The sequence below is a fragment of the Crinia signifera genome, chromosome 1, assembly GCF_055691185.1.
Source record: "Crinia signifera chromosome 1, ASM5569118v1, whole genome shotgun sequence".
In the NCBI taxonomy this organism is placed as follows: domain Eukaryota; kingdom Metazoa; phylum Chordata; class Amphibia; order Anura; family Myobatrachidae; genus Crinia; species Crinia signifera.
Genome location: NC_139217.1, coordinates 409742032 through 409764691, shown reverse-complemented (window position 1 = coordinate 409764691; position 22660 = coordinate 409742032). Strand labels below are relative to the sequence as shown.

Sequence of the window (22660 nt, the reverse complement as noted above, 5' to 3'; positions counted from 1 at the left end):
AGCACCACAGATCAATACACATTACAGCTTAAATACTGTATACTGTAAGTAGTGAGGACTCAATTACCATACTACTAGGGGCTTGAGGACAATGATGGAGATGAGTATGTGGACAAAGATGGTCACTGAGTGTTGGAGTATAGGAGAGCTGTGAGTGAAATGTGAAGAGACGAGGGCTTTGACAACAGGAGGGAAGAGGGCCCTGCTCGGAGGAGTTTACAATCTAGTAGGAAGGGGAGACAGACAGATTACATGAGGTGCAAGCAAGTGGGCGGTACGCTTTGATGAATAGGTGAGTTTTCAGTGCCCGGTTACAGTCCTATTCTCTCATATTTCACTTCTAGCGCTTTCCAGTGACTGTCTATAACCGCTTCTACTCTGACTCAGAACCGTTCATCTCTTGTAACACCTGCCAGCCCCTTGTAGCATGCCAATTACTCGTTTCCCTTCCCTACATCTCAGCTGTATTGTGTCCGGAGATTTGAGCTGCTAATTGTTACCTGTGCTCTGTTTTCATTTTTCAGTTACTGAAATGTTACCCTGTATTGTTGCAATGTGTGCCCTATGTACGGCGCTGCAAACCACTTGTGGTGCCTTTATAAATACAGTCAAAATTACTGTACATACTGTAGTAACATAATTTGATGGCAGATAAGAACCATATGACCCATCCTTACCCTTTAGGTTTAATGTTTAGAGAATCAGGTTTAGGGTATTCGTGTACTGTATTCATGACCGCCGAGAGGGGTGGTGGAGCGGGTACTCTGGTCGGACCTCCTCTCCCTCCCTCACAGGCAGTAGCAGCCACAGCATCAGCATGAGCTCAGCATGCTATCAGCATGTGACAGCGTATGCAAAGCTCATGTTGTCAGCACTGCACACGCTGTAGTGTGCTGTGCTGCAGCGAGGCTGCTGAGGGGGGAGGGTGATCCCATTGTCCCACTGATCGGCTTCTGTTGAAATAAAAAAATAAAAAAAAATTCACTAAGGGGACAGGACCACGCCTCCTGCAATCAGGCCACACCCCAATTTTTTTACCGGGGCCCGGAAGACTTCTTGGTCAAATAAGCAACATCAAGGCTTCCATCAGAATCAGAAATTGTGGGGCCCGGGGCTGACATGGTGTGGGATGGCACAGACAAAGGAAGGCTGGACCTGGCTGGGCACATGGCAGGATGGGATGAACCTTAGCAACGTGGTGAAGGGTAACTATTGAAGCACGCACCTGGGACAGGAGAACCGGCTTCTGTTGCTTATCTTGGTTGAGCCAACCAGTGTCACATACTGGGGCTGTTCTGATACAATACCAATGATCACGTAAATATATATATATGTGTATGTCAATGTGGCTTGGATACTAGCCACTGCCTCCCCAACCACTGACCCCCGACAGGACTGAGTCCTAATTCTTCCCTATACATAAATGATATGAATAGCCATCTTCCTGACTGTAAGGTCTGCTTTCAGTAACCGCGTGGAAGCCTGGACAAGGGATGTGCCATTTCTACTCAGTCAAGAAGGTCGCCCCATGGCAAATCTCACTGCGAACAAGACTCAAGTTCGCATAATGCAGGATGATTGGAAGAATACAGATCTCGCAACCAGCTGGTTAAGACAGCAAGCCAGGAATTCCTCACAACCCTTTGTTCTATATTTGGGATTAAATTTACCCCACCCCTATCCTACAGAATGCATGGGAGAGAATTTTGGTTCATCAACATTTTTAACATCTCCTTACTGGCTCCAAAAGGTAGGTTGCGTTATATTGATAATGTAATCTCTACAGTTCATGTATAAAAGCATCATAAAACATATAGGGCCAGATTTAATAGCCTCTGAGACCTGCGGGCCGTGCGGGAGGGTTTTTTAAAGGGGCAATCCTTTACAAGGTGTGGTATTGCCTTGTAAAGGATTGCCCCTTTAAAATAACCTCAGAACTCGGAGGCTATTACATCTGGCCCCTAGGGTTCACTTCCTGGGCATTTCTTGTTCTGGTACCATGTTCCACTCTGCTGACAATTGCTTATTAACTCAGCTGGCTGCTGGTGGCATTCAACTGTACTGTTTGGGTGTTCAAAAAAAGATAACCAGGATTTGGTGAAAGGATTCCAGGGACTGTGCCATCTTTACTACAGGTGTGGGCTGTGGCTGAGTGGGCTGCTTTTCTTGGCACCAGTGGAGGCTGCTAGTGTGTCCTCTACACGATATATGCAGTAGGATCCACAGGCTTGATGATGATCTCCTCCTGGTATATGTACTCCTCAATGATGACGGGTCTAGGTGTGAATGGTAAGTAAACATACTTATATTGAACAAAAAACACTGGTGTAGTCCACCATCTGGGGCGAGATGGCTGGCAGGTGAAAAGCAGTAAGCCTAACTGTAGTGGAGAGAGCCCGGAAAGCACAGGAGAGGCTAGTCCTCAACGGGAGCCTCAGGAGCAGTAGAGCACTAACGGCTCATCCCTGGTGGGGATATGCAAGGCCACCGAGAGGGGGGTGAGGAGCGGGTACTAATTATCCAGGCCCGGGCTTACTGGAGGGGCCCTGGTCTGCCCCCTCCCGGGCAGCAGCAGCACACACCTACAGCAGCAGGCTCAGCATGAGTGTCTTACTGACAGTGTGAGAGCTCATGTTGAGCCTGCTGCCAGCACAGCACATGCTGTAGGTGTGTGCTGCTGCTGAGGTGGGGGGAGGCAATGCCAACAATCCCCCATCGACTTTAGACTGTTTTTTGCACACACATACCCCCCCCCCCTTCCCCAAACATTTTGGGGGTGTATGTGTGTTCCATAGCAAAAGTGTGTAGAGATTAGTGTTTGTGTCTCTGCAGGGTGTGATTAACTGTAGACATATTCATATATTGAACTGCTATCTACTGTACATTATAAGTTGTTCTAGCAATAAGACTTATACAGTAGGTGTAAAATGTTCAGTTTTCACACATACAGAATGGACGATGATTGCTGGTCTTAGTTTGTACATAAACACATGAGCTGAGATAGCATTTAACGCAATAAACAGTAATGAAGGCCAAACAGGCGACCATGGGAACAAAGATAATGCAGAAACATGTACATATTATGTCTCTAAGGCATAAATAGCCAAATAAGATTTAGGGGGACATTTACAGAATCTACTTCTTATTTAATTAGCACCTTCTTGAAGCTAATAGATCATTTCTGATTTGTTGCCCATAGCAACATGTCATGTGAAATAGAACTCCCATTTTATTACATTTCTTCCTTAGTATATACAATTGGATGTATAAACAAAAAAAGGGTATAAATATGTGCAGAGAAAGAGGGAAAATAGCCTGTGTAAGTCGGGATTCCGATATCGGAGAAACGGCCACCAGAATCCCGATTGTCGGTGAGCCATACAGCACCTCAGCACATCACCCATATACAGCACATCACTATACACAGCACTTCAGCATGCACAGCACATCACCCATATACAGCACTCACTGCACACTAGTCAGCACTATTATCTGTGATGATGATGCTGCAATCATTTAAAAGGAAAGAAGACCAACCTGATTTTGCCTTTTAAATGATTGCTGCTATAAATCTAGCCACCAAAACTCACGCAGACCTGCAACTCACGCTGACCTGCAACTCGCGCGGACCTGCAACTCGCATGCTCTATCATTTACCCCATAGTGTGCTTGTAATGGGTATTTATAGTTCAGGCTGAATAATCATAAAATAATACTACCATGCAAAAATAAAGCTTTTTACTGCAGGTCTCGTATGACAAGGTTACCATTCCTATATGGTTACCAGTACAAAGCATGCATCCAGTGGACTACTATTCAGCCTATACCAAGAACTGCACTGGCCATTTCACAGAGCAGGAGATCCGCAATATAAGAGCTTCTTATTATGCCATGTGTGCAGAAACAGATGGTATAATGGGTAAGTCCTATCAATGCCCACATCTTGTACCCAGTGCAAGTAACATCTTGACAGTATTATTTAAAGACTTTGGCCCTTATTCAGATCTGATCGCAGCACAAATTTGTTCTCAAAATGGGCAAAACCATGTGTACTGCAGGTGGGGCAGATGTAACATGTGCAGAGAGAGTTAAATTTGAGATCAAATTTGTACTGCGATCAGATCTGAATAAGGGCCTTTATTAGATATATGGAATACATTATTCTGTTATATAGCAGGATATAATAAACCTGGTACAAACCATAAATTCTGCTATATAAACTTTATAAATCAGTGCTGTGCTTTAGCTAGATACTGTATTCCACATTTTATATCATTTTATATCAAATACAGTATATTACTGTTATATATAAATTTGATATACTGTATAAATGTTTCTTTCATTCAATGTTCTCCCTAAATTATATTTCAGGAGAGGTGCATAACAAGTATCATTGGGCCTAATTCAGACCTGATCGCACGACAAAATTGTTCTGAAAATGGGCAAAACCATGTGCATTGCAGATAGGGCAAATGTTAAATGCGCATAGGTTATGGGGCATACGCACAAGGCAGTGTTTACCATCGATATATCTGTGAACAGTGCAGTTCACAGATATATCGCATCGGCTGTGCAACACGGCCGATGCCCAATATACTGCATCTAAAGCTGTTTCGGCGCTCACTTGGCGGATCGGGCAGTGTGTATGATGAACAAGCTGCCAGATCCGTCTATAAATATATCTGCAGTTATAACTACTAGTGTGTACCAAGCTTAACTCTCACTGCACATGTTACATTTGCCACACCTGCAGTGCACTTGGTTTTGCCCATTTTGAGAACAAATACAAGTCTGAATTATGCCCATTAGTTGGTACATGGGGGGTTATTCTGGTTGGTGCGGCCAAACGTGCGTACGTTCCATATTAACGTACGCTCTCTGTACGCGGCCATTGCGGTTAAGTCCACCCACAAATCTGCCGCATACGTACGGCCAGAAACAACGTCGAAGGGGAGTGGCGTACAATTGAGCGTACGCCAACGCACACGGACGGATCAGCCCTTAGACTCCGACAACTGGCGTACAACAGAGCGTACGCCCCCGTTTACGGACGTCTCTCGTCCGTCTTCCCACCGACTTCTTGCGGCTATCTGAGCGTACGCCACCGTGCACGGATGGGTCTCTATTGTTTTCAATGGAAAACTCAGCGTGTGTCACCGCTCATGAGAGTGAGCGTACGTCCGTGCACGCTGGCATACCCTTCACATATATGAACCTGCTAATCTAGCCTTTCACCTATGATTAAGGCAATTAAATGAATTATTCTAATTGTTATTCAATTATTGTTTTATATTACCTCAATTGTCTACCTTAATGAACACCCTAATAAAAATAAATTTTAACCCTCCTTACATGTATATTTATTATGTTCTAATGTTGCATTTTAATCACTATCTATGTGTCCCCACATTGCTGTTACTTTTAGATCAACTTATGTTGATGTTCAGTGAAAACGTTGAAAACATGTCGACTTGTGTAGATTGAGTGTGCTACTGTGTAAAGTCTATGAAAGCACGTAGTGAATGTGTATAACTGTTTAACAAATACCTACCTTAGCATATATAAGCAGGTCTTAAAAAGATTCTTACCTTAAATTAAACAAACCTTTAAATGTAGAGAAGTATAGAAAGATAAGCTTCCAAGGTGTTTCAGTGCTGTGTGTGGCTTGCAGGTAGTGAAATAATGGTTTGGACTTAATAGACTGCAGCATTGCTTATTACATTCAGGTGTATGTGTTTGAGTAGTAATCAGCGTAAATTAGCAAACCCAGGCGCACGCAGGCATGCTGTATCTGTAGGGGTGGTCTGAGGTGGCGGTTGGCGGCCGCCTGTTTTGTGTCCGAAATGAACAGTGCTTTAGCCGATCGAGCGGTAGTAGCACCGCTCATTTTTTGTGCACACCCATGTGTACGCCCATGTTTACGCCCATTTTCCCTCATTATTTCGGCCGCTCCCCTCAACACGCCCCTATGCCGCCCCCAATGACCGTACTCTCGCGTACAGGTTTTTTCGCACGGAGAGACCCGTCCGTAAGCGTTGTGGAGTGTTCGCGCCTGCGCATTGGAGATGGTACGCATGCGCAGATCATTAAAAACCCCGGAACGTACGCGTACGGCCCGGCCGCACCAACCAGAATAAGGCCCATGGTTACACAGATGCTGAACTAGAATATCATAACAGGCTTTCCCACAGTACCACTATTTCAAGCCTATGATGGGGTTCTCTCTCCTAATGTGTCTGAACATTTAAATGTATGTCATTATGTTTGTTTGTAGCACAGCTAAGGAATAATACTATAACAGTGACATTCTATGGTTTTCCTTCTAAGGATAGTGCAATAACTGTGGTCTACCAACCCTTTGTCTGGTAAGGCCAAGCACAGGGCAGAATGGCAGTATCTGTGTAAGGATACCATTTGGAAATGTAAAGCATGCAGCTCATGTGATACTATCATATTCAGCAAATGGTACATGCATATACAGGTTGAGTATCCCGTATCCAAAATGCTCGGGACCAGGAGAATTTTGGATAACGGATTATTCCGTATTTCGGAATATTTTAATATTTCAATGATGTATTTTGAAGTATCTTGCATTTATGCTGTATAAACTCATCAAACACATGAAATGCACACAAATATATTTTATTTGTTCAAAAAACAAGGTTTCAAAACATGAAACAAAATTTGTGTATAGATATTGAATTTGAATGTCAAGCAATCATTTTCTTGTACATATATAGTGCTAGTTTTATATACATGTCCTCAGCAGTGCTGCTACAAATGTCCCCAGTGAGTTTTTAGCAAAAACAATTTTTTTTTGCACTTTCTGGAATGTATGGTTTTCGGAATAATTTGGATAACGGATATTCGGATACGGGATACTCAACCTGTACTGTATTGTTCTATATCAGTGTATTTCAACCACTGTGCCGTCGCACACTAGTGTGCCTTGAGCTGTTCTCAAGCCTCCAGAATTAGAGATGCCCAAACCAGTTTACAGCCACCACCAGTTCAACTGTTATTTACTGGTCTCTTCTTTTCATTTAAAAGGGCCAATATATTTTATTTTTGTTACCTATGGGGACCAGTGTGATTGTTTTTCATATGGGGGGCAATAGGTTTCATTTTTTTCCTGTGGGGGCCAATGTGTTTTGCCCTGTGACGACCTCATGGTGTGCCTTGGCAATTTAAAAATCTTATTTAATATGCTGTAAGGTAAAAAGGTTGAAAATTACTGTTCTGCAGATGTAGCCGGCCTTGTTGTTGCTGGCGATCCGCCAGCAGCATGCTGCTGGCGGATCGCCAGCAACACGGCTCCTCTATCTGACTGAGACGCGCGTGCATCCCCCACGCACGCGCGTCTCAGTATCCGGGCGGCGAGGCGGACGCAATACTGTCCACCTCCCGCTCGAGGGGGCTGGGGGGGACCTCTGGCCACTGTGGGGGGGTGCGGTCGCCCGGTGTGGGCACCGGGCGACCGAGGGCAGCATCGTCGGAAGGGGACGTGCGCGCACCTCGTGCGCGCGCGTCCCCTTCCGGCATACAGATGGCGGTGGGGCAGGGGATGGCGATGGCGACGCCATCGCCATCACCTGCAAAGATGAATCCCACTACATCTGTATATTATAAATTTGGAGTAAATCACTTAATACAACATACAGTTCTAAGTCTCAATGAACTAATGAACAAAAACAAGTTTCTAATTGTCTTCTTTTTCAGGTGAAATCATTTCAGCACTCACTGACACTGGACTTTTAAATTCTACGTATGTTTTGTTCACATCAGACCACGGAGAACTTGCTATGGAACACCGACAGTTTTACAAAATGAGCATGTATGAAGGAAGTTCCCACATTCCACTTCTAATAATGGGTCCCAATATAAAACCTGGGCAAAGAATATCAAATATTGTCTCTCTGGTGGACCTCTACCCCACCATGCTTGGTAGGTTGTGTTAGAACTAATAAGCCGCCAAATAGTTGCTACTCATTGGTCACTGACACAGTCAGTTACAGAAGGGGCAAATTGGGGAAGTGATCCTTTACAATAGTTCAAAAGGTTGACATGCAGTAGGTCCACATTGACATAAGGTCTACACAGGCAAAAAGGTTCACATGCCAGTAAAGTTTTTCATGATTTTTTTCTTTGAAACTGCTTTTTCATACTTCACAATCCATGTTGATTATTATTAAGAATGGTATGCAAAGCGAGCCATGCCAGGGTATGCGTTACTTTAATTGGCAGTCCCGTGTCAACACATGTTGACCGAGGCACAAAAAAGCATGAAGAAACACTTTGAAATTTTCCTGTGTAGAACATTTCATGTCAACCTTTTCCTTATGTTCACTTTTTTTGTCAATGTCGACTAGTGCATGTTGACCTTTTTCATGTGTTGACTAATGGTAGTCGACCTATTCACTGTCGATCTAGACACTGTCGACCTAATAATCCACACCCAAAGGGTCATGTCTGATTATAACAGCTCTAATGTTCCCTCTATCTAATGTTTAATTTAAACTATAAATGTGGTTATTCCATGTGGAATGTTTGCAGAAATCCTTATAAAGTTTTATATAATGCTTGGTTGGACGATTTAAGTAATGTTAACTATTAACTAATTATATCACCTCTCCGCTTACCCACACACAATGCACTAAGGAGGTCATTCTGGTGGATGTTGCGAATTCACAACGGTGAGCAATGGTGGTGGACTGCGCATGTGCAGGCCATCTGTGCAAACGGACACGGAGACTTGTATAGTCGCCAGCCTGATCGTACGGGCAGGGGGGTGTGGGTCGGCGGACACGGGTCACGCCCATGGGCATCCCCATGAAACCGCTGAGCGTTGCCATGGTAATTTGCCTGTGACATGGGTGCCGGGGGCGGGTAGCTTATGTCACCGGATGTCAGCTGCCAACCCTCTTCCCGTACCGGCGACCATCATATAGTTTCTGCCCCGCACGCAAGTTGTAAATGAATGTTTATGCGCGTGGGGAAAATCTGCTTGTGTGCGATGGGTGGATGTTCATGCAGGCGCCGTTTAGTTGACTTGCAAAGTCAACCAGAATGACCTCCTAAGAGTAGAATGCAAGCCGCATGCGTATCAAACCGAGGTTGTCTTGCACTCCGTACATGTTAAAGGACCTTTAACATGTCCATAAAAATTACTTCACCCATCTCATCTGTGTTATTTATTTATTTATTTACAGTTTCTTATATAGCGCAGCAGATTCCGTTGCGCTTTACAATAGTAGACAGTGATAAGACAAACTGGGTAACAACAGACAGACTTGGAGGTAGGAGGGCCCTGCTGCAAGCTTACAATCTATAGGGATATAGAGGGGAAACATAAGGACAGGCACCAGTAATAGCATAGCAGTTACAAATCCAGAAGGGAAGCTATATAATACATAAGTGCCTCGGAGGGTTATGCATGTAGAACTTAAATATGATAGGCTTGCCTGAAGAGGTGAGTTTTCAGGGAACGCTTGAAAGTTTGGAGACTGGTGGAGAGTCTTAATGTGCGTGGAAGGGCATTCCATAGGATGGGAGCAGCCCGATGAAAGTCCTGTAATAATGAATGGGAGCTAGTGATCCGTGCAGAAGAGAGACGCAGATCTTGTGTAGAGCGTAGTGGTCGAGATGGGAGATATTTTGTGATAAGTGCAGAGATATATGCTGGTGCAGTATGGTTAATAGCTTTATAAGCAAGTAGAAGTGTTTTATATTGAATACGGTAATATACAGGCAACCAATGGAGGGACTGGCAGAGCGGATCAGCAGACGATGAGCGTCTTGCAAGGAAGATCAGCCTAGCAGCAGCATTTAAAATTGATTGCAGTGGTGAGAGTCTGTTCTTGGGAAGACCAGTTAGGAGACTATTGCAATAATCAATGCGGGATATAATGAGTGCATGGATAAGAGATTTGGTAGTGTCTTGTGTGAGATAGGGTCGTATTTTGGATATGTTTTTTAGATGCATGTAACATGATTTGGAGACAGATTGAATGTGGGGAAGAAAGGACAGTTCAGAGTCGAGGATGACCCCTAAGCAACGAGCTTGTGGGGTAGGGTAGATTATCGAGTTGTCAACAGCGATGGAGATGTCAGGATGGTAACTGTTCTTAGTTGGCGGGAATATAAGTAATTCCGTTTTGGAAATATTGAGTTTGAGTTGGCAACAAGACATCCAAGATGAGATGGCAGAGAGACAATCAGAAACTCGACCCAAAACCACTGGTGACAACTCTGGGGTTGATAGATACATTTGAGTATCATCAGCATACAAGTGATACTGAAATCCGAAAGAGCTGATTAGTTTGCCAAGAGAGGAGGTATAGATTGAGAAGAGCAGAGGACCTAAGACTGAACCTTGCGGAACTCTGACTGACAGAGGTAATGAAGAGGAAGTAGAGTTAGAGAAGTGAACACTGAAAGAGCGATCAGATAGGTAAGATGTGAACCAGGAAAGGGCTGTATCATTAAGACCTAGGGAGTGTAGTGTTTGTAAGAGAAGAGAGTGATCGACGGTGTCAAATGCAGCAGAAAGATCAAGAAGAATAAGTAATGAGTAATGGCCTTTAGACTTAGCCGTTACCAGATCATTCACCACTTTAGTCAGTGCTGTCTCAGTGGAGTGTTGAATTAGTGTTTGAGTAGTGTTTCAATTATATTTCAGTACAATTCATCATAGCAAAATCGCTTACCGTTTAATGTGCGTCTTCTCTCTCTGTTATAGAAATTGCTGGAGTTTCCAGTCCCCAAAACATAAGTGGCTTCTCCCTAATGCCATTATTAAGCGCAAGGTCAGACAATGATTTATTCCCAGATGCTGACATGCGTCCAAACTGGGCTCTCAGTCAGTTTCATGGGTCCGATGCAAATGCCTCAACCTACATGCTAAGAGAAGATACCTGGAAGTACATTGCATATGCAGATGGTGGTTCCGTCCCTCCACAGCTGTTCGGTAGGTTGATTGCTCTGGGTATTATTTCTATGATATGATTTTGTTTGTTTTCCTACTGTATATGCACTGCTGGTTATGTGAGATTAATATTTCTGTAAGTAAGAAGGAACCCATAAACATAAATATGGATTTTTGTGATGGTAGATTTAGATGTGCCACAATACGTCCATGGGAAGTCCAATAAATACAGTAGTAACAATAGCAGATCAACGTTTGGACTCAGTATCCTAAAGCGACACAGGTGATGTATATCCCATCTCAGCATGACTATGTCTCTACAGAAGGGTCCAAGAGAAGATTACACTATTGTCCTACTGTATCTGTTTTGTGGCTTTTAATTAGTAGTTGCTGACCCTTAATTAACCCAGTGAATTTGTCAAAATATGTGTGACAATTGCCAAGCAAACATTTTTATTCATCATAACGACCTGTAATGTTTACCTTATATAGGAAATATTATCTTTTTTTACACAAGATTTTTTATTTGAATTTATATAACAAATGTGAACGACACTGGCATTGTTATCGGATATTTTGCACATCTCTCACAGAGATGGTGGCACTCAAAGGGTTAAGACAAGTTTTCAGTTTGATGGATTAAGCCCATATCACTTCTTGTTCTATGTACTCTTGGCTCCTCTTGAGTTACTGTGGGAAACTTCTTCCTGTTGCAGTTAAAGATATCAGTGTAGTAGAATGTGACCAATTAAGATACCTTTTTTTAAGTAACTTTGTGGTTCTGATTAACTACTTATATTGATTAGATACCATACTTAAATACAGATTTCGGACTGTATTGAGAGTTGCAGAGTCATCATCATCAACACTTACACAAGCCAGATCCTTGATGTAAGACATTCAGATTTCTGCATAAGCTTACCTCTGCTGTTTGGTCAACACACCTTCAGAAAATGTATCTGCATGTAAATGCACCTTGGCCACGCAGTAACTCCAACTCAGTTACAAGCAGAGATCTGACAGAGAATCGTAGGAATTGACCATAATTGTCCTAAATTGTTAAAGCAAGGGATGACGTGTACAAACTTTGCTAAAAAACTGTGAGATCCGTTCACAGGCAAATTGTGTGCAATTCTGGATCCGGTCCTATACAGTATATACGGTACTTGTTTCCTAGCACGGCGCCACAGATTTTGATTGTAAGCATCGGGTCGGAAAAATCGTGTCAACCAAATCGCATGCGATTCGATCGACCCGATTTTTACATTGGAATCAATGTGAAATGGTCCCTGAGACCAGATGTTGCATTGATTTTAATGTAAAATGCCCCAAAACACCCCATTTTCATAGAAAACCCCCCTGATGTTTCAAATGCCCCCCATTGTTAACGCCACCCCGGTATTGACGCCAACCCGAAGCGTGGCGAGCGGCGGCGGTACGTGTCTTCCCACCTTTTCATACCCCTACTATCCACGTTGGCGTGGAGTTGAGAATAGAAAGTGTGGCGAGCGGACGCGGATACCTTCACAGGTATCCGCGTCCCCTCGCAGCCGGGTAGGTAATAATACAAGCAGAGACAGTACACTTAACACACAGAGAGAACACACACCGCCACTGGTCATTGCAGCAGCCAGGCAGGTGACAGCATGAGCAAAGACACCACTATTGTAGCAGGGACAGTGCAGTTATAACACGGGAGACACGGGATACATATTGCTGAGTGCACAGTTCCTAGACAGCCATTTGCGGCGCCATCTTGAAGGCCTCACCAGGCCATCCTCCTGTAGGGAGAGCCAGCGCGGGCAGCACAGGCAGCGGCCGGGGGAAGGGAGAGAGAGAGTCCATGAGGCTGGGAGGTTGGGGGGCTGGGGGGGGGGGGAGAGTCAGTGAAGCCAGGGGCCTGGGATAGACAGTGAGGCCTGTGGACAAAGCTAGGCCCTCTCTGGCCCAATCTCTGGAGCCATACCTTCTCCTGGGCACCGGAAGTGTTAAATCCATTATCCAAAATTCTTCTGATCCCGAGCATTATGGATAAGGGATGCTCAACCTGTATTATCACCTTGCCATACAGTTTGTGAACAGTTAAGGTACTGTACATACTAGATGATTTTTTTACCAATATCTTTAATTTTGGTCCTTCTGAACGATATCGGTCAAAATATCAGCCAGCGTTTTTTGCTACGAACGACCATGTGTGGTCCTGTAGTTTGTTCATCGAGGTTGTTCGCCAATTCCGTTTATATCTTTCACAAAAAGCTATAGCATCTAGCTAGGTCGTTCATTGTTTGTCACATCATTCAGTGTGTATGCACATTATCTTTCATCCAGGACACTAGGGAAGTTCAAAGGAAATTGGTCACCAACATCAATGCACACATCTTCCATTGTGTATCAAGGTATTTAGTGGATAGAATCTTTCAAACACTCATACCTTTAGCTTAACCACCTAGTAAGCAGTATGTTTCTTGGAGTGCATTAAAGCATAATTAATGCCATTAACTTTGTGATTATCTTAAAAAAATTACATTTTAAACCATGCCATAGACTGTGTAGATGGATATTTTTGTTGCTATGGCAACTTGTATCCTAGGAAATGCAGATTATGTGTATGGGTTAATTTAACTTGGAGCAGGTAATTTTAACTTTGAAATCTAAATGCACTTATCAGAGATAAGAACACCTGGAGATAAAGCCAGGATAAGTCGCCTCTCATTATAGTTATTAAGCATGGCTTTGAATGCCAATTTCTTCTAGCCACTGTGTGATCATTCTAAAACAGTTACTAGTGACACTTTCCTACTGAGCCAGTGCATCTAAGTACTCCATTCACAAGAATGTTATTTCCATCATATTTTTTAATTTATAAATGCAATTTAACTATTGCTGCTCTGTAAATATGAATATAAGATGCATGTGAACAAGGATAAATATTTAAGAGATCCATTTAAGTGACACTACCATGGACAGATCTGAAAAATCTTGGAGACCTATCTTGGGGGGGGGGGGGGATTGGGAGGAGTTTTGGGGCCAAATAAAAATCACACATTTTGTCGTGTCCAAAATATCGCACTTCGAAAATCTCAACCAGATGTTTTCTCATTGAAAACATCAAAATCACAAATGTGATAGGGTGAGAATTTTCATATCGCGCCCTAAGCATGACTAAAAATCTCCAAAAAAATAGACCTGCTTCTGGCAGGTGAGTTTGATAGAACTATGTACAAATCAGTGAGAGCTCTGCATGGTTCTGTCCAAAAAAGTGTTTCAAAGTTACAGATGGAGTGCCTTTTGTCAGACCGCCCCCTCTCGTAAACCAGCGCTCCATCTGACTGGGACACGCAAGCGTCCCAGTTTCCTGTTGGCGGGGGATGCGAACCCTGCCCGTCTCCGCTTCAGGGAGATGGGCAGGGTTAGGGGGGGAGCGGGGAGGTGGAATCGGGTGGCGGGGACGGCGGGGAGCTCCGTAGTAAGGGGACGCACGCGTGTCTCGTGCGCACACGTCCCCGTCCGGCGGCTGGTGGGTGCTGGCGGCTGTCGAATCTACAACCAGCCGCTGCAAGAATTAAAGACGCTACATCTGTAAAATGAAAAACAAAAACGGCATAATTTGGCATATTTCGTGATCCTTCACGTTATTTCGGGCCCCAAACTGCATATTTTGGGCTCTAACAGCCAGCAATACCACAGCCGGAGGACACGTTTTATACAAGCTCCCCTGGCTGCCACCTTACTCCCTGGCTGGTCATGAACAAATTTGGCTCCCACAAATTGGCACCTTGTCCTGCTCAAATGTGTATGTTGCATCCCTTCTTTTATGGTCTACAGTGGTATTAGTTTGTTTAGAACAGGAGTGGGGAACCTTTTTTGTGGCAAGGGCCATTTGTAATGGGGAGAAATCCTTCGGGGGCCATATATTAAAATGTCACTTACAAATTTCACAGCAGCAGCCATCCCACACTCCGGCGGCTGCCGCTGATCAGGACTCACAGGGCGAAATTTAATAGGGGGCGATTTTTAGGCATGTTTATGAATCGCTCAAAATCGCAATTTTTTAAATCGCATTATTGGGCCGATTTTCGCATATTTAATGAGATGCGAATTTGTGGCAAAATAGCGCAATAAAATGCGATCTAGAGCGATTTTTAAGTCATGAAAATGTGCGATTTTGGTTTAACATAAAAGTGAAAAAAAAAAACGGCGTGAGGTCCCCCCTCCAGAGCATAACCAGCCCCGTGCTCAAAGAGCCGGTCCTGGTTTCATAAAATCACGGGGCAGAACAGATAGAGGTCCCCTGGATTTTACAAAACCAGCACCAGGCTCAAGGGCCGGTCCTGGTTCCCAAAATACGGGGGACAAAATGAGTATGGGTCCCCCGTATTTCAAGAACCAGCACCGGGCCCAACCAGCCAGCAGGGTAATGCCACAGCCGGGGGGAGACTTTTTATACAAGTCCCCCCGGCCAAAGCATTCATCCCCCTGACCAGTCAGCATGGGCAGGGGTCCTCAGGGAGTGGGGACCCCCCCAAAGAAGGCCCCCCCCCCCCAGAACTTACCTCCCCATGCTAAAGCCCGGGGCTGTCCTCGATGCCCCTGGGCTGTGGGCATCGAGCTGATATTTGGTGTAAAAAAAAGATGAAAAACTATTGTCTTATACCGTGGAACTATGAGTCCCAGCAAGCCTCCCCCGCATGCTGGGACTTGGAGAACCACAAGTCGCAGCATGTGGGGCATTAAAGGGCCCGCTGGCACTTGTAGTTCCACAGTACGGGGGCCGGATTAATGTGTGTGGGGGCCCTGCACAAAAAGGTCTGTGCCTCCATGGGTAGATGACACCTCCATCAGCTCCCCCCCCCCCTGCCGGATGGAGGTGTCATCTCCCCACCCCCCTTCCCCGTACCTGGGCAGTGGGAGGGTGGGTGACAGGCAGTCAGGCAGCGAGATCTGGCAGCTGGGGTGAAGAGGGGTTCTGCACTGTGTCCCGGTCGCGCGCGCGCCTGCCACCGCTCACAGTGTAACGCAGCAACGCTTCCCCGCTCATATAGCCCGCCTCTCAGCTGCCAATCAGAGCCCCGCTGACTTCGCATATGCCGTAGGGTCCCCCTGCCCGCCAACGCTACCCACCCTGCTCTGCCAAACCCCCGTTGCCTGCCACCCGTGACCTGCCGCCGCAGCAGTGGGGTGGTGGGTTTGGGGGCCCCCAGATGTGTGGGGGCCCCGGGGCGACCGCCCCTATCGCCCTGTAGCTAATCCGCCACTGAAATTCTGTACTATCCAGTAATACATTTAAGAAACATAATTCTGGGTAAAACACCTAATTAATTAAGATTGTTTTTTCCACCCTGCATGTTGTAAAAGTTGACAATGATTGTATCATTTTTATATCATAGAGGGACAGAATTTTAACTTTTTTATAATAACGTTAACTTAAATCTATACTTTTCTGAAGCGTAATACAACTGTTATAAATTAAGATATCATCTCAAAGGACTGTCATTAGTCACATATTCTCCTAATACATATAGGCCCTTATTCAGATCTGATTGCTCTAAAAAATGTGTTCTCAAAATGGGCATGTGCCATGTGCACTGCAGGTGGGGCAGATGTAACATGTGCAGAGAGAGTTAAATTTGGGTGGGGTGTGTTGAAACTGAAATCTAAATTGCAGTGTAAAAATAATGCAGCCAGCATTTACCCTGCACATAAACAAAATAACTGACCCAAATCTAACTCTCTGCACAGGTTACATCTGTCCCACCTGCAGTGGACATGGTTTTGCCCATTTTGAGAACAAATATGTACTGCGATCAGATCTGAATAAGGGCCATAGCCCCATACACACGGAGCGATTGTAGCCTATATCGACGATGATATGGTTGCTAAGCGACCGTGTGTACGAAGTGCCTGTTCCCGGGGGCGCGCTCCCGCCACCAGCCCTGGGGTGATCGCTGGTTGGAGGAGCATGCTCGTGCAATCAGCTGTTTTCCCCGGCAGACAGTCTCCTTCTCTGGTCGCTGATGAAAACTGAACACTGTGCAATACATCGCTCAGCAATATATTGAGAAATATATTGCTCATTCTGTACAGAGCTTTTACTCTAACTAATTACATCTGGATGATATTACTTAAATAAAAATCAAAGCATTACTGTATAAGCATATGCCAAGAATAATCTATGCTTCAATTGATTAAGCTAGGTATAGAAATAACTGTGATATAAAAAAAAATGTATTGTGGCAAGGACAGTATATTTCAATATTAGGGCAATGTGGAAGAACCAGTCCAGAGTTTAGAGCAGCAGCAGGAAAATTAGATTCAGTCCAGGTTTCCTAAACTGATGTGATCAAGGTTTGGCTGATTAGCAGCACCTGTGGCTTCCTGTTATATGTTTGTTCAAGTCATTACTCCCAATGCTGAAAATCAGCTGGGTGATAGGCAGGTAATGTAATATTACATTATGGACTTTGATTGTGAAATCTGTGGAAAACCTTGCGATGCTGTAACCTTGTTTGCCAAGCTGTTAACCTGGTATGCTGTTTACCTGCTATGCTAAAGATCACAGTATATAAAATGTAATAACCAGTGGCTGTTGCTAACTCAGGGCTACAGAGCAGACCAAAGCTAGCAGAGGGGAGCCAAAACCACTAAATAATTCAGGAATTACTTTAACACTGTGGGTGTAATATGCACTAATCTTTCACTCAGTCCCATTCATTTCTTAAATCACCCCTACACTTTCTTCTTTCATAGTATACAATTAGATTGCTTGAGCTCTCTTAATTTTAGTTGAAAAGTGTTTTATTTTAATAATTACAGTGCATTGGCATATGTGTTGTAATCATCAGAAACCCACATTGCCATTGGTGATCAAAAAATGCACCATATTAGGAACATACAATATCCTATGCATCCTACATTATCCTACCCCATTATGCTAAGTGCAGCATATATAAAAACGAGATGTACAGTAACTTGTTTGATTCTTATTTTTGTAACAATTCACCAGTGATATATAATTACCGTTTAAACGTAGCAAATGTAATTATTACAGCAGCATAATTGTGTGTTTATGTAATTGCAGAATATGGCATACATTTATTTGCAGAAATAATTGCATATTAGTGTTCTCATTATGTTAGTTCTCTAGAGTTTTTATTACTATATTTATTTGTGCATTGTTTTGTGCCAGTAGATCTACTGGCAACAAACTGTACATGGAAATTTCTGGCACAAAACATACATGGAAATTTCCATTTGATAAACTTCCCCCATAGTAATAATGAATATATTTTAGGAGGCCCGTGGGCAGCCTCCTCTGTTCGGGACCGCTCCTTTCTGGCGCCGGCTGCAGTGCACCGCACAATATATTCTGAGTTCTACAGCGCTACTGCCTGCACAGACCTCTGAAAGATTGTCACAACTCTGATGCCATTATCTGGGGACTCGCGAGGGGGAAGTATTAAAAAATGGGTGCAGTGTGTGCGGAGGGGGCTTCCCCTTGTACCAGTTATAAATAAACCTCTGATTTCAGTGCTTTACAAATGCAGTACATAAAACCTGAAGTAATCACTGATTTGATTGTACCCTATAAACAATTACATATTAGACCTTACAAGTTCCTCAAGTTCTATTCTAAGTATAATGTCACAAGTTGGCAGATTAATCACCAAAGATCTTATACGTTTTCAGAAACTGGACCAAAGGCTTTGTAGTAAATTTCTTAAAGTCAATTACAAATCGGTCTAAATCAATATTGTTTTATTCAGGGGCTAAATTGCACGGATTCAGTATTGGATCCCGGCGTTCAGAATCCCGACGCCGGAATCCCGACAGCCGAAATGCCGACAAGGGGGGGACGTGGATCGCCCCCCCTTGCAGGCTCGCTGCGCTCGCCACGCAGCGGGCCCGGTGCCTCGCTACGCTTGGCACACTAATTTATTCTCCCTCCAGGGGTGTCGTAGACACCCACGGAGGGAGAATGTGTCGGCATTTCGGCGGTCGGGATTCCGGCGTCGGGATTCTGAACGCCGGGATCCCGACCGCCGGGATTGTAACTGCATCCCAAATTGCACAACTACTAACACTTAAAAATCAATATTAAAACCTGTCTGTTATTAAATGTGCAAATTAGCTCCTGAAACACAACATCGATTTAGATAAATTTGTAAATTAATTAAAATAGACTTTTGGTAAATTTACTTAATAGGGGGTATTCAATTATGTCCAAAGGCCAAAAAATCCAGACCATTTTTTTCACCAATGCAATTTTGGCTGTGTTATAAAATCTGTGGAAAATAGTGGAAAATGAATGCGTTTTCAACTAAAGCACGTGGATCAGTGAGTATTTTGCAGGTCCACGTGTTTTCCAACCATGATGATTTTTCTGACAATCGGAAAAACAGTCCGTTCAAACTGAATATCGCCCATAGTGTGTTAACTACATTTGAGTCTCATTATTAAATAGGGCTGTAGCAATTAGGAGACTGATTCAGAGCTGGGCGCAGTATTGATGTAAGATGCACATGGTCAATATAGTAAGTTTGCTCAGAATGGTTACTGCATGGAAATGAAGAAAGTGGATTTGAGTGGTCACTCTTGGTAGGTAACAGGGAGTTGCTAGCCAGGCATAGGCATGTTGCTGACACCGATCACATAGGATGCCATGTACAGATGGAGAAACTGTGGTTACATAAGGCTGGAACAAGTTGTGAAGGTGAGTATGAGAGTGCATTTAAAGATATACCTAGATGGGATTTGTGCCACTGCAAGCAGGATTCCCAGTATGCAGAACATCAGCCACCGCATAAGCATAAAGCTGTAGCAAATGTCACGCCTGCATCAAGCCAAAACCTCCTCCATTAAAAGCTGGCATTTTATGGCTTATTACCATTAAGGGGGGTATTCAATCACCGGCGACCATCTCCTCACGGGGAGATGGCCTCCAGGCCCTATTCTTCCCCGACAGCATTCAACAGGGGAGCTCGGCAGAACGCGCCCGACTTCACAAGCAGTCGGACTCGTTCTGCCGGGAACGGCCGGGAAGTGACGAGCTCTCGGGCGCAGCTCACCTCTTCCCGGCCGCAACTCGCGGCCACGTCCCCTTCAAATCCCACTCCCACTGCAGGAGGGACATTGGATCCCGCCTGCGTGTTCTCAGTCGAGCAGACCGAGAATGGGAAAGGGTCACGGCTGTCGAGCAAGCTCGACAGCCGTGGCCCCAGATTGAATACCCCCTTAGTATGACAATTCACATTTTGTGCATTGAGAAACCAAAGTATACAGTACAAGAAGTCCTCCTATACTTCATTACATTATTATATAACCATTTATATTTATTTTTTATTAAACTTTTGAAAAAAAAAATTTGGTTTTTACTTCTAATGTGTTGATTTTAATTATTAACTTACCACCTGGCAAGCCGGCTTATGAAAGTAGTAAGGCTCAGAAAAACTGTTAACTCCTTCTCTTGGGGCAGAATCACCAGAGTATCGCTAACTTTCCTCGCCAAAATTTTTCTCATAAATTGTAGTGATAAAATTAAAAAAATCATACTTATTCCAAAAATGGGGCTGCTTATGATAAATAAGTCCTACAGTATATAACTTTATTAATTCCTCCTCCCTTATAGTTATCTATTCTGTGTTCCTCTCTCATAAGCATTATTAACTTTACTACCTGTGTCAATTCTGTTTATGTTTGAAGCTTTGGTTTGGACAAAAATACTGTCAGAACTATGCTTTTCCGCCTATATATAACTAGGTGCCCCATTTAAAGCATAGGACAAGTTTCCATCTGTGCCAGTTCAAAGGTGCTGCAACAAGTTATTTTTGTGGAGTGGAAATGATTGTGTGCCACCTTCTGTACTTCAAGCCCCTATAAATGTGCCCTGGCAATGCAAATGTGACTTTTAAATTTTGCCCTGTAAGAGGAGATACCATTTTTGCACTGCTCCACAAAACTAAGATACACTCATACTCCATACTTGTACGGAACACCCAAATGTTCCCATTGCCCAGTGCAAACCTTTTCTCCTCCACAAACATCCAGAAACTCATGAGAATTGTGTACTCATTGCGGCGTATGACCCCTCCTGCCCATTATGTAGATAATACGGGTACAATTCCCCTTTTTAATGATTAACCCTCATTATTTTATGTTTTCAGATTTATCAGTTGACCCAGATGAGCTAAGAAATGTTGCAGTACTGTTTCCTGAGACCGCTCTCTCTATGGATAAGAAGCTTCGCTCAGTTATAGATTATAAGGAGGTATCTGCCTCTGTCCACAGGTACAACAAGGAACAATTTATCACCTGGAGAGCAAGTCTAGGAAGTAATTATACAAATGTCATCTCCAACTTGAGGTGGCATCTAGACTGGAACAAGAGACCAAAAGCCTATGCACGAGCAATTGATCGGTGGCTAGAGAGGGCAAATAATGACCTTCCTATAACTAGACTCCTTTCTATCACATAGCATGTTCCGTGTAATAATTATTAGTGGACAGTACTTTGGTCACTGGAAGGAATCTAGCTTAAAACTTGTCCATAATGCTATTTTTAAAACAAGGAACTGGTTGCTGTTTACTGTAGATAATTCAAGAGGTAATAGTGTTTCACGTGGATTGATAGGGAAATGGGTGGCTGTATATCAGATAATGAATGTTGTCATCATTCTACAGTGACTGGAAATGTAAAAAATAAAGAAACTTTTTGATGTCTTGTTTTGAAGGGAAAACAAATCTGTGGAGCAGGGTTATTTTAATACAAGGGCATTCCTTGTCTGCCTGGCCATACCCCACTGTGCATTCTGCACCTACTTAGAGCTGACAGAAATCAGGGGTGAGATTTAATAGGATGAGAGATGCAGAAAGTGAGAGATTTGGTAAGAAATCTCCAGTTTTTTTAAAGCGGCAATCATTTACACTGCAAACCCAGTTTGATTTTGCAATATAAATGATTGCCGCTTTAAAAAAACTGGAGATTTCTCACCAAATCTCTCACTTTCTGAAACTCTCATCCTATTAAATCTCACCCATTATCTCATACTATACTTTTAATAAAAGTAAATCCTTCCCATACACAGTGTTCTAAATAAATAACGCAAAAAAATATCCAGTGTGCCCCAGGCTGGTTCTAGACAGAATGTGCTTATTATATCAGTATAATGGGTAGACCATGATTGTGGGACCATACAGTTAAAGTCAAATGCAACCCTGGTCTGGTCAGTGCACGGTCCCCTAAAAAATGCCCCATAGAGGCTACTAGTCCTGACCTGCAGTGAAAAGTTGACTGTTCAACTACCCGGAACACCCAGTACACTCTAATATATGACATGCTGTAAATGCAGTCTGATCAATGTAAAAAAAAGCTGCTTCAAACCATCACATGTAATAATAAACAGTCCTCATTCATGATTTGTCTAAGCTGCAAAAAGGGAGTTTTAAGGCACAAATAAAAATGAAATTATTTAATTGAAACAAAGGAAGTTGGAGTTTGTCATGACATGGTCTATCTTCTTCAGACACACTTTCAGTTTGCAAAAGTTGCTTCTAAGCCTTTTAAGGGACTTTGTAGAACCATCAGTGGTGCAGCAGGTGCACTGAGGTCCCTAGGAACTAAGGCCGGTGATCAGACCAGAAAGTTGTTTCCTCGGCCAGAGTTGCCTGATCATTTCCACATGGTTCAGCTTACCAGTGGGGAGGTTCTGGTGTGACCTTGTTATGTTGGTCCCATGGGTAG

At 43.6% G+C, this 22660-nt stretch overlaps 1 protein-coding gene across 4 annotated transcripts in view; it reads left to right on the top strand.

Annotated features, from left to right (window-relative positions):
- Positions 1–21794, top strand: part of ARSK (arylsulfatase family member K) — a 51973-nt gene extending 30179 nt beyond the window's left edge. For all 4 annotated transcript variants that reach the window (XM_083151768.1, XM_083151764.1, XM_083151765.1 and 1 more), the window contains 5 exons: positions 1468–1750; positions 3748–3919; positions 7720–7944; positions 10739–10966; positions 21085–21794. In XM_083151768.1, the coding sequence (XP_083007894.1) occupies positions 1468–1750; positions 3748–3919; positions 7720–7944; positions 10739–10966; positions 21085–21395 (1219 nt within the window). In that variant the 3' untranslated portion in view covers positions 21396–21794. The remainder of the gene's footprint in view (positions 1–1467; positions 1751–3747; positions 3920–7719; positions 7945–10738; positions 10967–21084) is intronic.
- The last annotated feature ends 866 nt before the right edge of the window (positions 21795–22660 follow it).